Source organism: Drosophila nasuta, chromosome 2L (assembly GCF_023558535.2).
Source record: "Drosophila nasuta strain 15112-1781.00 chromosome 2L, ASM2355853v1, whole genome shotgun sequence".
Lineage (NCBI taxonomy): Eukaryota > Metazoa > Arthropoda > Insecta > Diptera > Drosophilidae > Drosophila > Drosophila nasuta.
The window spans coordinates 19,980,264-19,995,719 of NC_083455.1; the positions used below are offsets into that span (position 1 = coordinate 19,980,264).

The following is a 15,456-nucleotide window of genomic DNA, read 5'->3' on the forward strand; positions in this document are numbered from 1 at the left end:
GACGTCGTCGTCGCTGTGGCCGCCCTATACACAATACAGTTACATTCGTTTTATTTATTTTTTCATTTCGTTTGTTGGCTTGGCGTTTTTTGATTGCGACGATTTCATTTCATTTGCGTTTCAGTTTCATTTCGTTTCAGACAAACGCTGCGCACTCTCTCGCTCTCTCGCTCGCTCACTCAAGTACTTATTCACTCTCTCTCGCTTTCGTTGACTCTGCCTCGTTCTTGCACATGCTTACACACTGCACACACACACGCAACGTGTGCACACAGACAGAGCAGGTGGCTTGCAACCAATAAACATGAGTGAGCGTCAGCGTCGTATTTACATATTTGCCATGTGTGTGTGTAAGTGTGAGCACTGCCCAGTAGCTCGCGCTCACTCACTCCAATGGCCGACGTCGCTTATATAAACAAATGACAATTGTTTTGCATTTCTGCAAGTAAATTAAAATAAATGCAATGCATTTGGCAAAAAAAAACTTCGTGCACTCCCGAAGCTAACCTTCGACTTTGACTCTGGCGACGGCGGCGTTTGCGCAGCTGCTTACATATACCATATTATTTTCTTTTTTTGGTTTTTTTGGGTTTTGCTTTATTTTCATTAGCTTGCGCAGCGCATTTTCTTATTGGAAAAGCATTTTAATTTCAATTAAAAAAGTAAATGACAAACTTTTTACTCTCCCCTCCCCATCAACTTGCTGGTGACACCAACCCACCCCACATCACCTCAGCCCCCATTCCATCGCATCAGATCCTTATTAAACTAAACTTTTGGGCTGCGCAAGCGAGACAGCTGCTGCTGCTGCTGCCGGGTTTTTGATGTCCATCTCATCTCCACACTGCTCACTGCTGTTGTTTTTTTTTTATGCTGTTTGTGGGTTTGTCAACCGTCGTTTTCCCTTTTCGTTTCTCATTCGTTTCACTTTTCCATTTCGTCTTCGTCTCATCGTCGACGTCGTCGTCGCATTGTATTTATATTTCTCTGCAATTTTTTGCTTCAATTCTGAGCAGTGCGACAACAACACTCGGCATGCCCCATCTCTGTTCCACTCGCATAGTGTTTTAATTTTGCAGCATGTACGAGTGAGTGTGTTGATGGGCGGGGCGGGGCAGGGGCAGGGGTTGGGGGGCTGGGTCATACGAATAGAAGAACGAATGTCAGACTTTGGGGCTGGCCTGAGGCGTTGATACTCGTACTTATAATAAAATACCAAATGCTTGTCGTTCTCGCACCTTTTGGCATCTTTACACACACACACACATATATAGACGACTATGTGTAAGTATATACAACTGTATGCTGGCTTTGAGAATATTAATGTGTTACACACACACACACACACACATGCATACGAGTAAATGGATGTGATTGTGACTGTATATGTCTGTTTGTGTGTGGGTGTTAATGCGGTGGGTGTATTTTCTCTTTTTCTATTATTTGCTCGCTGCGACTGTTTGCTGCTTTCTTTCTTTCGGTCCTCTGTGTTTGTGTCTGTATGTATGTATGTATGTCTGTGTGTTTGTATATTTCTTTTGCAATTTTAGTTGGCACAACCAATCGGAAATCGTGCTCGTTTCATTGCAATTTTTTTCACAATGCTCTTTTTCTTCCTCCGCTCCTTGCCTCGCATTTATGTACATACATCGTGTACACAAGTACAATCACACACACACACATACAAACTACAGTCGTATTTATTTATATGTCTGTGTGGGTGCAGAACAATATGTAGATTTCATTGAATTTATTTTTACATACTCATTTATATATGTAGATATGTACTTTTAAAAATATGCTGGATATATTTATACATTTTTGTATTCTTTATTATTGTATTAAATATTTTTAGAAATCAATATATGAAAATGACAAGTCAATCTATAGGATAAAAGAACCTAAATTAACCAAACGAAAAATAAAATCAAGTTATACATTTATAGATTAATTTATTTAAGTGCTTACAATAACATTTAAATATATGTAATACATATTATGTATGTATTACATTACTTCGTTATCGCTTTGTTTTTAGAATAGTATAAAATAAACAAAATAAAAAATTGATGACACAACAAAGAAACAATTATAATAATATTATGATTCATTTATGTATAAAATTAGTCCTTTTTTATTGATTTAACAATTAATTTATGTTTGAAATTTTCTTTCTCTCTTCTTTCATTCTTCTTCTTCTATCTTTAATTAAATTAATTTTTTGTTGTTCACTGTAAAGTACATTTAGATGTTTTATCCGAAAAATTCAACTCAAAAGCGAATTTTACACGAATTGTAAAAAAATGTTTAAAGGACCAGCAACATTTTTTTAATATCATCAGATTTTCGGTTATCCACAAATTGTAACAAATGACACCAATGTATTTTTATAGTATTATAGAGAATTTAGTTATTTTTCATATTCATAATTACTATGATGTTGAAACGATAATTGTTAATGTAATTTAATAACTTTATCAGAATAGTCATTTAAAAGTCAAAATAAATAATAGTTAACTGCCAGCATTATATCATCAAGCATAATATCTTAAAAGAAAATTATGTGCATTGCTTTTATATTTTCAAATTTAACGTTCACGTGACAAAAAGCTGCATGCTACAAAGCACGCAGCTTTCGCTATGTTCACTAATCAAATATGGTCACCCCTTATGTGAATACTTTCAAATACAAAATTACGTTACTAAACTACGTTTCCAAGTAACAATTTAAAAAATATTAGTTGTTAATAATAATAATATTACAACTGCATCATTTTAATATTTGTAAAAGACAAGTATTTGTACCTTCACAGCTGATATTTAAAATACCCTCGCCTGGTAACACGCTAATATACCAGAATTATACCATATAGTGGAAACCGTTTTTCACAGCACTACCAATGTGTATATAATCGAATAGTCAGGTTAAAATTAATGAAACAATTCACATTTTTTCTATCTAAACATATATACATTATAATTACAAGATATCTTATCTTTCGAATGTACGCGCCATGCATTTCAAGAATCAGAGCTGCATTGAAAACATCGTTGAAATCCCACCAAAATAGTCAATTGAAAAACATCGATAACTTTTTCACCATCACTAATTGTTTCGTTCATTTTCCATTCACGCTGTCGCTGTTGTCGGGTCAAAATTTTTTTTAGAATAGTAGAATTAATTAATTGATTCACAATAAATAATTATTGGATCGTTAAATAATCAAATCAATCATAGGGCGTCAGCAATTCATATCACATTTTAGGCACAAGAAATTCGTAGCTTCGGAGTTCGGTTTAAACGAAAGAAAATAAAAAGAAAAAGCATTTTTTCGTTGCGTGTGTGAAGAAGAAGCAAAAACCAAAAGTAAACGCGGTGTACACACGAAATTGTTGCTAACGAAAAGAAAGGCCAAGCAAATAAGGCAAATAAATTAACACGCGCGCCAATTAGTCATTGTTGTTTTTGCTGCGGATGGAAGACGTCATTGAAATTAGCGATAGCGAACGCGAGGAATCCTCATCAACCTCAGAAATGGACGTGGACGCGCAGGAAGTGAACAACTCTGCAGCTGATGCCGAGCAAATTGTGCCAAAGGACGCGGCAACGTGAGTAAAACAACAACAACGCGCCTTATCTATGTGCCCTTGCTGCTCCCCCTTGCCCCACGCCTCCCTTCTGCTCACAATTTTACAGTTTGATAACCACAAAATAAGTCGAAATATGCAAACATGCGCAAGGTGAACTTGACTCTGTGTGCCTATGTGTGTGTGTGTGTGTGTGCTTGTGTAGCATTTTGACGTACTTTTTATTTTATATAATCGATCGACGCGTCTTACGATTTCATGGACTTGTTTCATTAACCTAAACTGCTGCCAAAGACGCCAACACACGCGCTCAAAGCTCCAAAGCATCAGCTCCCGTCTCTCCTCTTCTCTCCACTCTCCACTCCTCTGCTCTGACAAACAAGTTTTTTTGCGCCTGCATTTTCGTTTTGTGTGGAATGAGTCAGTTTCTGTTACCAAGAATTCGGTCTAGCAAAATTATCTTTAAAGTGAAACAAAGAAAAAACCTTCAACTCTTTTTCCATATCTACAGTCAATCACAGATAATATCAGACGGCAACTTTTTCTTAATTAAAAGAATTTTAATGGTCTAAGAAAGTTGCGAAACTTTTTTATATACAGGATATTAATATAACACTTTAGCTTCTATATAGCATCTCTTTATTTTGGTTACTTATTTTTTTGTGTTTATGTGAAATGCTTAAATATCAAAAAAAAAAATAATTATACATATTTGTATGCAAATTCAATTTGAAGCAACAAGCGTTAATCTTTGCTGATAGAACTGAGTTATAATCCACTAAAAACACAAATATTGCTTATTCACATTTTAGCACATTGACCAACAATAAAACAGTTGTTAACTGTAAATGCAGCCACGCTTGATTAGCTTTTGCATGTGCAAGGTCGACGCACAAATACCCTCTATGGCAATTTTGTCGTTTCTCGTTTTGAGGTCGTCTGGAGGCGACTCCACACACACTGACAGCAAACTTGTTGCTGCCTTAATGGGGCGTGAAATTTGTTGACGGAACAACAAATGCATTTGCATACTAACATTTCCGGTAATACGTTTGTAGTTGCACATACCCCTTGCCATTAGAAAAGGGGTGTTCTGCACTTGCACTTGGGGTTTACCTTTTTATGGGTGTAGTAAATTAAAATTAAAATTAGACTATGTACTATGGACGTTTTTTCCTATGTTCAAGATTAGGTGTCACTTACTTATTGCTCAATGAAATTTATTGCTCACTTATACGCAATGCAATATTATTTAAATAGCTCTTAACTCAATTGAATGAAAATAAAAAAACCACAGAAATATTCCTTTGTTTTTTGGGAAAAGTTCTAAGGCGTTAAATCTTTTTAAAGTATAAAATATGTTGTTGCTAGATGACGTAAACTTTATAATAGAATATAAACCCAATAAGCGTGCTTTTTTTCTCATTTATATTTACTGCAGATACATTTTTATTTTTTAACTAAAATATAACTTTTAGAGAAGATCCTGAGAAAATACATTTTCTTTTTTCATCCACTCTGTCTGGGAGAAACTGTTCCTAAGTAATCCAAACACTTATCGAGGGTTGTTTGCACTAAAATGTGTTTCCATGGTGCACTAAATTGGCCTAAACAGTTCATTTTGTTTTCTGTAATCAACAAATTTGTAATATGCACATTGCAAACGTTTAAAAATTAAATTTATTATTAGTAAAATAAGTAAAGTATAGTGTAAAGCTTCATCTTGTATAAAATATTGGTGCAGCTTGAACAACAAAAGCGGTTTTAACCATGTCTGAGCTGTCGCTGTATTTGAGGAAACAAATTTGGTATGTAGGTTAATGTCTTTCGGGCCAAAAGGGAGCAGTCTTTATGCTAAGGAGAAAGATGTGAAAGAAAGATGATGACTAAATGCCATTGCTGACTTAAGAAAATTACAAACAAACAAATTATAAACAGTTTCTGATCTCAAGGATTGTTTAAATTATAAAACTGAAGAGCTTTTCATTCAATTTCTTTGAAGTAATATAATAACTTTTTAAATGTTGCCTTATGAAATAATCTCTTTCCAAGTTTTTATTTATGATTTATAGTTACTGCACTAAATACTTGTTAGTATAGTTATCAACTGTGAGCTATTTTAAAGTATTTGAAGTCTTCATTAAATAGATCGTGGTACAAATAGATTTCTTACGATAAGATAGCTGCATAGCTAACATATAATATGAGATTGCAAGGAACCTGATGAAACAGGTTAATCATGTTGCTTAATTATAGACACTTTTTATAAAGACAAGGCTATTTTATATATTGCTAAATCATAGACACTCTTTATAAAGAATATTACTATCTTTTAATTCAGTACAAGGCTATTTTCTATATTTGTTAGAAAGAAAAATGTCGAACGCAAAATATTTCTAACTTATAATATTAGATTGTAGGGAGCCTGAAGAAACAGTTTAATCATATTGCTAAATTATAGAGACTCTTTATAAAGAAATAGTACTATCTTTTAATTCAGTACAAGGTTATTTTCTATATTTATTAGAAATAAAAATGTCGAAGCAAAATGTTTTGAAGTTCTCAGCACCTTGAATGCTGCTAAGTGGGTCATTTATCTATCCATCAAGTCATTTGTCTGCATCATTGCAAAGGCATTCGTTGGACAGACACGATCTGAAGGACGTATTGTTCGGTCAAGTTTTCTTTGGTTTTCTTTTCAATTGAGAGTTATTTTTGCAATGCGAGATTTATTTACAGCAAAGGTCAAAGTCTTTGCGTTCGTTTCATAATGATTTCGATTCCATTCTGTTGCAAGTTGTGCTGTGTGTGCGAAAAGCGCTAGCTGTGCAACAAAGGAAAAAGCTTTTCCCCCAAATGCTTTTACTAGATTTTCGCGAAAACATTTTCCTCTCTTTTGCGATCGGTTGCAGCTCAGTGCATTTGTCTCGTCGTCGCCTCTCGTATTGCGTTAAATAAGTAAAACAAATGTGGTTTTGTTTTAGAAATTAACAGTTGGTTAACTCAAGTCGAAAGTCGAGGAATTCTGAATAGGCTACGCTGAGCTGATTATTATTATAATTTACACTTCATATCTAGTATATATGTACATATAAATCGTGTGGTTTTTTGACTTATCTGTCGCGTACTTAAAAACAAAATTCAAGTTGTACACAATTTCAATTCATACACACAACGTTTGTTACGTTAATAAAAAGCTCAAGGAATAATCAGAAGCTAAATCGAGTGCTGCTTCCCAAGTGTAGAGGACTAACGACTCCCCAAAGTAATTCAACGTTAAATCCAAGAAGATCGAAAATGTTATAGTAAGTTTTTTAATGCCCCATAGCGAACATTTTTTTGCATTCTTATGTATTTAAACCGCACAAGTTCTTCTTCTTCGTCTGGTCAATCGGGGCATCGCCACGTCGTGTACTATATACGCACACATACATATGTATATCGCATTGTACTATTTGCATATAAACCTACACATGTGCACATACTAATTTGAGCACTGTCTGCTGACCACGTGTGAGTGGCTTTTTAATGAAATTCCGCACACTTTGCTCGACAATTTTACAACTGCTCTCTCTCTCTCTTTCTCTTCGTTTCTCTGAGCAACAATTTGCAATAAGTTCTTTGAATTAAATTTGATTTTCAAAGTGCATTTCAAGTTTCTTCGTTTTTGTTGAGCCTATATGAATTGATTAATAATTTGTATGAATTTATGACCAATTTTGTTCGTTTGTCAGCTTTCACTGTGGTTAATTTATTGTATGAAAAATATGAATTATTCAGCGCAATAAATGTCACATTTCAGTCGTATATTTACAATTTATTCACATTTAATGTTTGCCAAATTTTTATTAGTTAAACCTGTTTCACAACTATTTACACATACTTTACGTAAAGTTAAAGGCTTAGCGAATTTCTGAAAACTGTCTCTGAAATGTGCATTTCATTTCTTCAACACGTTCCACTTTCGAATAGCACACATTTCTATAAACACGTATTCAGGTTCTTTTCAGCCATTTTCTAGTCTCTTGCATTTTTCTTTTAAGGCAACATAGCCACCTTCTTCTTCCCCTTCCCCTCCTTCTTTTGTACATTTGCATGTAAGTCTATATAGTTCCAGTATCGCGTCGCACATTGAGGCCGCCAAAGCAACAACAAACAAGCATTTATTATTCGCATAGCTGATGTTAAGATGCCGCCACCGCCGTTGCTCTACATTTGTTTACTTTATCGATTATATAACTTTAGTGTGCATTTTGGGGGAGGGGTTGGGATGTGTCTTTTATTGCCCGCCCGTTAAAATCTTGTTTAATGCTCGTCTCAAAATGCGTTTTGCATATTCTTATACCCTGCATTTTAAAAATATGTGCAGGAAAGTTGAATAGAATAGAATTGAATATAAATTACAAGTCTTAAAAGATATTTTGTTTTAACAAAAATAATTGTTTTATAAATAATCCGAGTATTATCAAGGAAACAATATTTTTATATCCAGGATTTTAAATATACGTTTAAGAAAGTTGAATACAAATTGCCAGTCCTAATAGATATTCTCTTAGAAATTATCCAAGTATTATGAACGAAGCAATTAAAAATTATGCTGACTTAGGATTTAAAAGAAAATAATTCTCTTTTAACAAAATGTAGAAAGAAAGATTTAAAATTTAATCTTCAATTAAAAATATAAAAAGAAACGATTATTTGCTGATTTAAAAGGATCTTTAAATAATTGATTAATATATTTTTGACAATTATTATAGAGAAAGATTTTGAAATAATTAAATAAAAAATAATAATAATTAAAAAATAATAAAAAAAACATTTAGAAATTATTTTTTTTTTTGTGAATTTCATTATGGCAAAATAATTGAATTTGTTTTATATAAAACAAAGTTTTAAAAATAATATTAAATTCAAAAAAAGAATAAACTTTTATAAATTAGATTTGTCCTTTTTTTACATTGCAAATCAACATCACTTTAAAAATAATGTACGAATTTTCAAATTATTTATTAAAATACTTTTTCATAGTAAAGAAACTTTAATTTTATGTTAATGAACAGAGGTTCAGAAGTAATTATCACATACAAAGGTTAAGATAAAATCATTGTTTATTTACTGTTTACATGTTTTTGAATTTTAAAGCACTGTAAGACAGATGAAATTATGTTGATTTTATCAAAGACAAATGTTTCGAAATTATAAATAAGTAATTTTGCAAAATTTGTTCTTTATAATTAGAAGAACTTTTGATAAATTCATTTTTAAACGAATTATAAAGAAGAAATTTCGGTAAATTCATTTTTCAATGAAATATCAATATCTTTTTCATTTGCAACTCTTTACCCATCACTTATCTTATCTATTATGTTTTTGAGTAGACAACTCCCCACTTGTTATTAAATACGTGGTCCCTAAATAGCACACAACTGATATAGAAGGACACTTTCTATTGTTCCCTCCCTATTGACAGCTTGTAAATTGAGTCCATAACGATGCGAGCAATGACCGATTGCACTCAGTTCACTTCCATCATCACACTCAACTGCAGCAAGTGTCAATAGAACATGAACTCCTCCTCTCTTCAGTTCACGCTTCTGACAGCCGCTTGTCCTCCACATCCACATCCGTGTCCTGTGCATCCCGTTCCTATCCTGTTGTCTGTCGGAACAGACAAAAAGAAAAAAATCAATGAAGAGTTTGTCAGATTGTTTGCTCTGCAGCTTAAATCTCAAACATTGAAATCGTGCTAAATATTATGCAGAAACTTTCCAAGTTTTTACCATATTTCTGCATAAGCTTTTAGTTAAACAATTGCTTGCTGTCGTTAAAAAATTGTCTTGTGACCTCATCTTTAAACAGACATTTCTTCGGCTCTCCTAGTTGAGTGGGTCAAATAAAAGAGCATTACGTGGGTTGGGTATTGCTTCATATAGAGCAATTTCAATTTCAACAAATACCGATTACGCTCTGTTAAGCTGGTGCTTTTTTTTATTGGTTTTCTTCATGTATGTGTATATAAATTTCATTCCAGAATGATGTCGTTATTTTCTGCCGTGTAATTGTTGTGCTCTTTATAAGGTAATCGATGTTATGAGAGTCAACATTGTTTATGCTCCTCATTCTATGATATGTCTGCATCTAGTTAATTCGATTATAGCGTGTCCATTGAAACTTCTAGAGCTATTTGCTCTTACATTGGTTATAGGTCTTTATATTATTCATATTTTTGTGCTTATTGACACTAGAAACTCCAGGAAAGTATTAAATAAAATATAAATTATTCATTATTCATCATAAAATATTATCATTGACATTAGAAACTTTATGAACGTATTCGGAAAAAAATTTATAAAATAATTTTACTACAATTTTTCTAAAATATTCATCAAATATAAAAAATAAAATAAAAAAATTATTAAATTTATATAAAATAAAAAAAACTTAAAATTTTTCCAAAAATTCATAAAATATAAAAAATAAAATCCAAAAATTATTAAATTTATATAAAATTAAAAAAAACTTAAAATTTTTCCAAAAATTCATAAAATAAAAAAAAATAAAATATTAAAATTATTAAATTTATTTAAAAAAAGATAAATACAGTTACTACAATTTTTCTAAAATATTCATAAAATATAATTGCCATTAGAAAATTCATGAAAGTGTGCAGAAAAAAATATATAAAATAATTTCACTACAATCTTTCTAGAATATTCATAAAAAATAAAAAAAATCTTTAATTTAATTTATATTTATTCAATATAATAAAAATCTAAAATTATTAGGGAAACAATTTAGTAAAAAAATATAAAATGAATTGAAATACTATTTTATATTCAAAAAATTAACAAAAATAGTTTTAAAAATAGATTTCTAATTCTATTCATTTGATATTGACGATATATTATATGTAGAATATATTATCCATATTTAATCGCTAAACAATTTACTAAGGAAATTTAAATGAATTGACAAAGAATATTATATCTATAAAATACATTTTAAATAATTAAATATTCCCCTAAAACGTAAATAGATTTATAATTGTATTCTTCCAACATTGACGATATAAAACTCCATAAGTATTCGGAAAACTATTTTGATAAGAAAATTCAAATGAATTAAAATACAATTTTATTGTGGCATTAAATTTAAACAAGAAGTGTAATTTGAAATATTTATTGTCATTATTTTTGAATTTTTTAAATTGAATTCTTAAATATTTTTGTATATTGTATATTGAACATAATTTCTGTTTTTGTTTCATCCAACAATATAAAGATTTAAATTTGTAGAATTCGAAAACCTAATCAAAGTTTAAACCTAAATAACCAGGCAATTCGTGCAGCTTTATTTGGGATGTGAGGAGACAAAACTTTACTTAAAAGTGGTCAAACTTTTTAAAGTGCAAACTTTTGTTTGCTGGTGTCTTGTTAAATTTGGGACAATATGCGAAAACAAACACGAACGAATAAATAAGCGAAGCAAAGTTATCGCATCTGCTTCTTTTTTTTATATATATATATATTTTGTGTTGGCCAAGAAGATGGCTTTTGGCCTAACGCATTGATATGGAGTTTTACCTCCCCTCGTTTCACCTCTCACGTCTCTCTCTCCAAGTTGTGCATGTCGTTGCACTCTCTGTCTGTCGTATGTTTTCTCTCTCACGCTTTGCTGTTTGCAGTTGCAGCAGCAGCAGCAGAGGCAACAGCAGCATGTGGCCAAAACGAGAGCGAGTATCGACTGAAGCTCGTCGCGTGGCGCGCTTGCTGCATTTGCAATCAGAAGCAGCAGAAGCAGCCACAAACTGTGGCAGCATCAACATCAGTCGCTTCCGTTGGCTTCCCGGGACCACCAGCAAAAACGACGTGTTCGCTCTTTTGATTTATTTTTTTTGATTCTATATACACATAAAACAACGTGAAGAGTGTATTTTGTATACGACAACAACAACAAAATTATCCATTAGCAATAAATTGTGTTCATCGATGTTGTGCTAGTTAGAAAACAAAAAGTTTATACACATGCCCAATAAATTTTACATGAGTTCTGAGGAATTTACATTTCTGCCGCGGTAAGTGCGAGTAATTGCCGGAAAATTCGAATGAAAACTTGACCACAGTCAACAGTTGCAAATCAACTTTTTTTTGGTGACAATTATTAGCTAGAACATTTTTGAATATTTCGAAGTTTTACAAGTGCAGCAATCAAGCGAAAATTGTGCAATTTTGTGTGTGCTTCTCAGCTTAATTGTTATGCAAAGTTAGAGATTGACGACAACACAAAAGCCCTTTGCACCCTCTCTTCTTCCCCTCCTGTGTGTGTTGTTATTCCATTCGACGACGAATTGTGGCCTCAATTTCTGGGCAGAGACCGCGGCGGCTTGCCAAGTTATGGCAGCAATTAAAAGTTTTGTGCTGAGCCAAGCTTCGCTTCGCAAAAAAGCAAAAAAAAACCGAAAGTGCCAACATTTAAGTGTGTTAAACGGCTGCATAATCGATTGGAAAATACCCTTTACATATTTTTATACCCGCTACCCATAGGGTAGAAGGGTATTATAACTTTGTGCCAGCAAGAAATGTATGTAACAGGTGGAAGGATACATCTCCGATCCTATAAATTATATATATTCATGTCCGTCTGTCTGTCTGTCCGTCCGTCCGTATGAACACCTAGATCTCAGAGACTATAAAAGATGGAGCTATAATTTTTTTTCGACAGCATTTGTTATGTTTGCACGCAGCTCAAGTTTGTTTCAAATTTTTGCCACGCCCACTTCCGCCCCCGCAAATCAACAATTTGGCTGTGATGCCTGAAAATTTGGATGCGATCAGATAAAAATTGTCGAAGTTATCAAAGAAATACTTTTGTATGGGCAAAAACCATACCATTTGGTATATGTTTAGTATTTTTGTAGTATTTTCGGCATATTTTGAGAATAATACTGAAACATTTAAAAGCAAAATGGGTAGCGGATATCTCACAGTCGAGCACACTCGACTTTTTTACTTGTTTAAACTATTTCAACTAATTTCTGACTTTTCTTCTCTCTGCTTGCAGCATTGCTGAAGAGAAAAAGAAACTGGGCAACGATCAGTACAAGGCACAAAACTATCCCAGCGCACTTAAATTGTATTCGGATGCAATTTCGCTGTGTCCCGACTCTGCGGCGTATTATGGAAACCGTGCTGCCTGCTACATGATGCTGCTCAACTACAATTCAGCCCTGACGGATGCCCGACATGCCATTCGCCTCGATCCCAGCTTCGAGAAGGCCTATGTGCGTGTGGCGAAATGTTGCCTAGCGCTGGGCGACATCATCGGAACGGAGCAGGCTGTTAAAACGGTGGCCGAACTCGATTCGCAGAGCACGGCGCTGAGCAGCGAACAGCAGGCGGTGCAGAAGCTGCGACAACTGGAGACAACCATACAGAGCAACTACGACAGTCAGGCCTATCGCAATGTGGTCTTCTATCTGGACAGTGCTCTGAAGCTGGCGCCCGCTTGTCTGCGGTATGTAAACTGTTTAAAGAACTTCCTTGAAACGTTTATAAATGCCTGATTTGTACTTTCTGTAGTTATCGCCTGTTGAAGGCCGAGTGTCTGGCGTATTTGGGACGTTGCGATGAGGCTTTAGATTTGGCCGTGGGTGTCATGAAATTGGACAGCAACTCGGCGGATGCGATCTATGTGCGTGGCTTGTGCCTCTACTATACGGACAATCTGGAGAAGGGCATCTTGCACTTTGAGCGTGCGTTGCAATTGGATCCCGATCATCACAAGTCGAAGAAAATGCGCAGCAAGTGCAAACAGCTCAAGGAGATGAAGGAGAATGGCAACATGTTGTTCAAATCGGGACGGTATCGTGAAGCGCATGTTGTCTACACCGATGCCCTGAAGATCGATGAGCACAACAAGGACATCAACTCGAAACTGCTGTACAATCGCGCCTTGGTTAACACACGCATCAGTGCATTACGTGAGGCGGTGGCCGATTGCAATCGCGTGCTCGAGCTGAATGCACAGTATCTAAAGGCGTTGCTGTTGCGTGCACGGTGTCACGGTGATCTGGAGAAGTTTGAGGAGGCGGTGGCCGACTATGAGACGGCACTGCAGCTGGAGAAGACGCCAGAGATAAAGCGTCTGTTGCGTGATGCAAAGTTTGCCTTAAAGAAGTCGAAGCGCAAGGATTACTACAAAATCCTGGGCATTGCACGGAATGCCACTGAAGATGAGATTAAGAAGGCGTATCGCAAGAAGGCGCTCGTCCATCATCCGGACAGGCATGCGGGCAGCAGTCTGGAGGTGCGCCAGGACGAGGAAATCAAATTCAAGGAGGTGGGCGAGGCATACGCCATCCTATCCGATGCGAGAAAGAAGCAACGTTACGACAGCGGCCAAGACATTGAGGAGCAAGAGCAAGGTGAGTGAGAAAATTACTATTTTGTATTCATTTCTTAATTCTATTCTTTTTGCTCCTTCCATAGCTGACTTCGATCCAAACCAGATGTTCCGATCGTTCTTCCAGTTTGGCGGCGGCGGCGGACGCAATGCATCGTTCAACTTTGAGTACTAAGCCTCTCCCAACTGCTCCCAATCTACAGACTTTAACACACAAAAAACCAAACTCCAGACTAGCGTTCAGCGTCATCGCCACAGATATATACCTATATATACATATATATATATATATATATCATCATTATAACAACATTTGCGGCAACTCACGCACAAATCAAAGTTTATGCATTTTACAGACATATTCTTCTATTCATTTCGTTTTTGTTACTGTCCTCAACTCAATTGATTATTGACAAATCATGCGCCAAGTTTGCAACTTGATGCCTTTTTAGCCTTATTCTGTTTGGCAAAATATACACAAATACAACAAAATGTTATAAAGAAATTGTAGACTTGTAAAATAATTAACTATTTATTTGTGATGTTGAGACAAAGACGAGTCGAGTTGAGTCGTTAAATATTGTGTCTGTTGTGCGCGTAATGTTCAGAGAGCATCTTTTTAAGAAGATCTAATTAATTGATAATTAACTAAGCCGTCGCCTTTTTTTAATTAACCAATTTAATTTGTTTTAAGCAGCCACATAAGTTTTATTTTTAAGCAGAAAACAATTCTACAGCAAATCGCAGTTAATCTTGTGTAATTTTTGTGAAAGACACAAAACAAACTTGAAGTAAAAAATAGTTTTAAACTGAAAAATTTTGTATGGTTTTGTTCTTATTTTTAGTCAAATTGGTCATTAAGAAATGATTTTCGTGTATCGGTAAATGCAATGGAATTTCATGAATCTATAAAATGAGGTCCTTTGAAATTTAACAATGATACTTGAAAGTTAATGCATTGCATTGCTGAATAACATCGTTATATACTGAAGGATTTCAAAGGGACTTGCATTTCTATATTCAAAACTAATAGGACTAACGATTGGCATTCAAGGATTTCAAGAATATTAAAAAAAAAAAAAATTCTGAAAAAATTTCAAGGGTTAGATATGGAAAATTGTTTGAAAATTCACTAAATAAGCTGTAACTCAACCGTTTTAAGGACTTTCGTGATGTCCTTCGGCACACAGATAGCTATTATTGTATCGTAATCGAATATGCAATAAAATCCTGTAATGTCCTTTAAAAAAAGCGAGTTGCAAGGACTTTTCTGTTTAGAGACAATACGCCATAACTCGCCTATATCCTTGTTTATCCTGTCGGGTCATGTGTCAAACGAAGCGTTTTAGTAAGCACTATCGACTGACCAAAGGATATTCAAATCGAACTGTGCATTCTCGAGTTATATGGGAACTTTTGATTTTCAGCAATTTTTAGAGGTCCTAAGTAAGAAATTTTTCAAATACA

General features: G+C 34.2%; 1 protein-coding gene across 2 annotated transcripts; it reads left to right on the forward strand.

Annotated features, from left to right (window-relative positions):
• Positions 1-3,121: 3,121 nt before the first annotated feature.
• On the forward strand, positions 3,122-14,747 carry LOC132783699 (dnaJ homolog subfamily C member 7). Of its 2 annotated transcripts, none has more exons than XM_060789042.1 (4): positions 3,122-3,609; positions 12,649-13,101; positions 13,167-14,011; positions 14,076-14,745. In XM_060789042.1, the coding sequence occupies exons 1-4, from the start codon at positions 3,476-3,478 to the stop codon at positions 14,162-14,164; spliced, it is 1,521 nt and encodes a 506-aa protein (XP_060645025.1). In that variant the 5' UTR covers positions 3,122-3,475; the 3' UTR covers positions 14,165-14,745. The 2 variants fall into 2 exon arrangements, with proteins under 2 accessions (XP_060645025.1, XP_060645026.1); XM_060789043.1 differs by lacking the exon at positions 3,122-3,609 and adding an exon at positions 6,692-6,893 and having other exon boundaries at positions 14,076-14,747.
• The last annotated feature ends 709 nt before the right edge of the window (positions 14,748-15,456 follow it).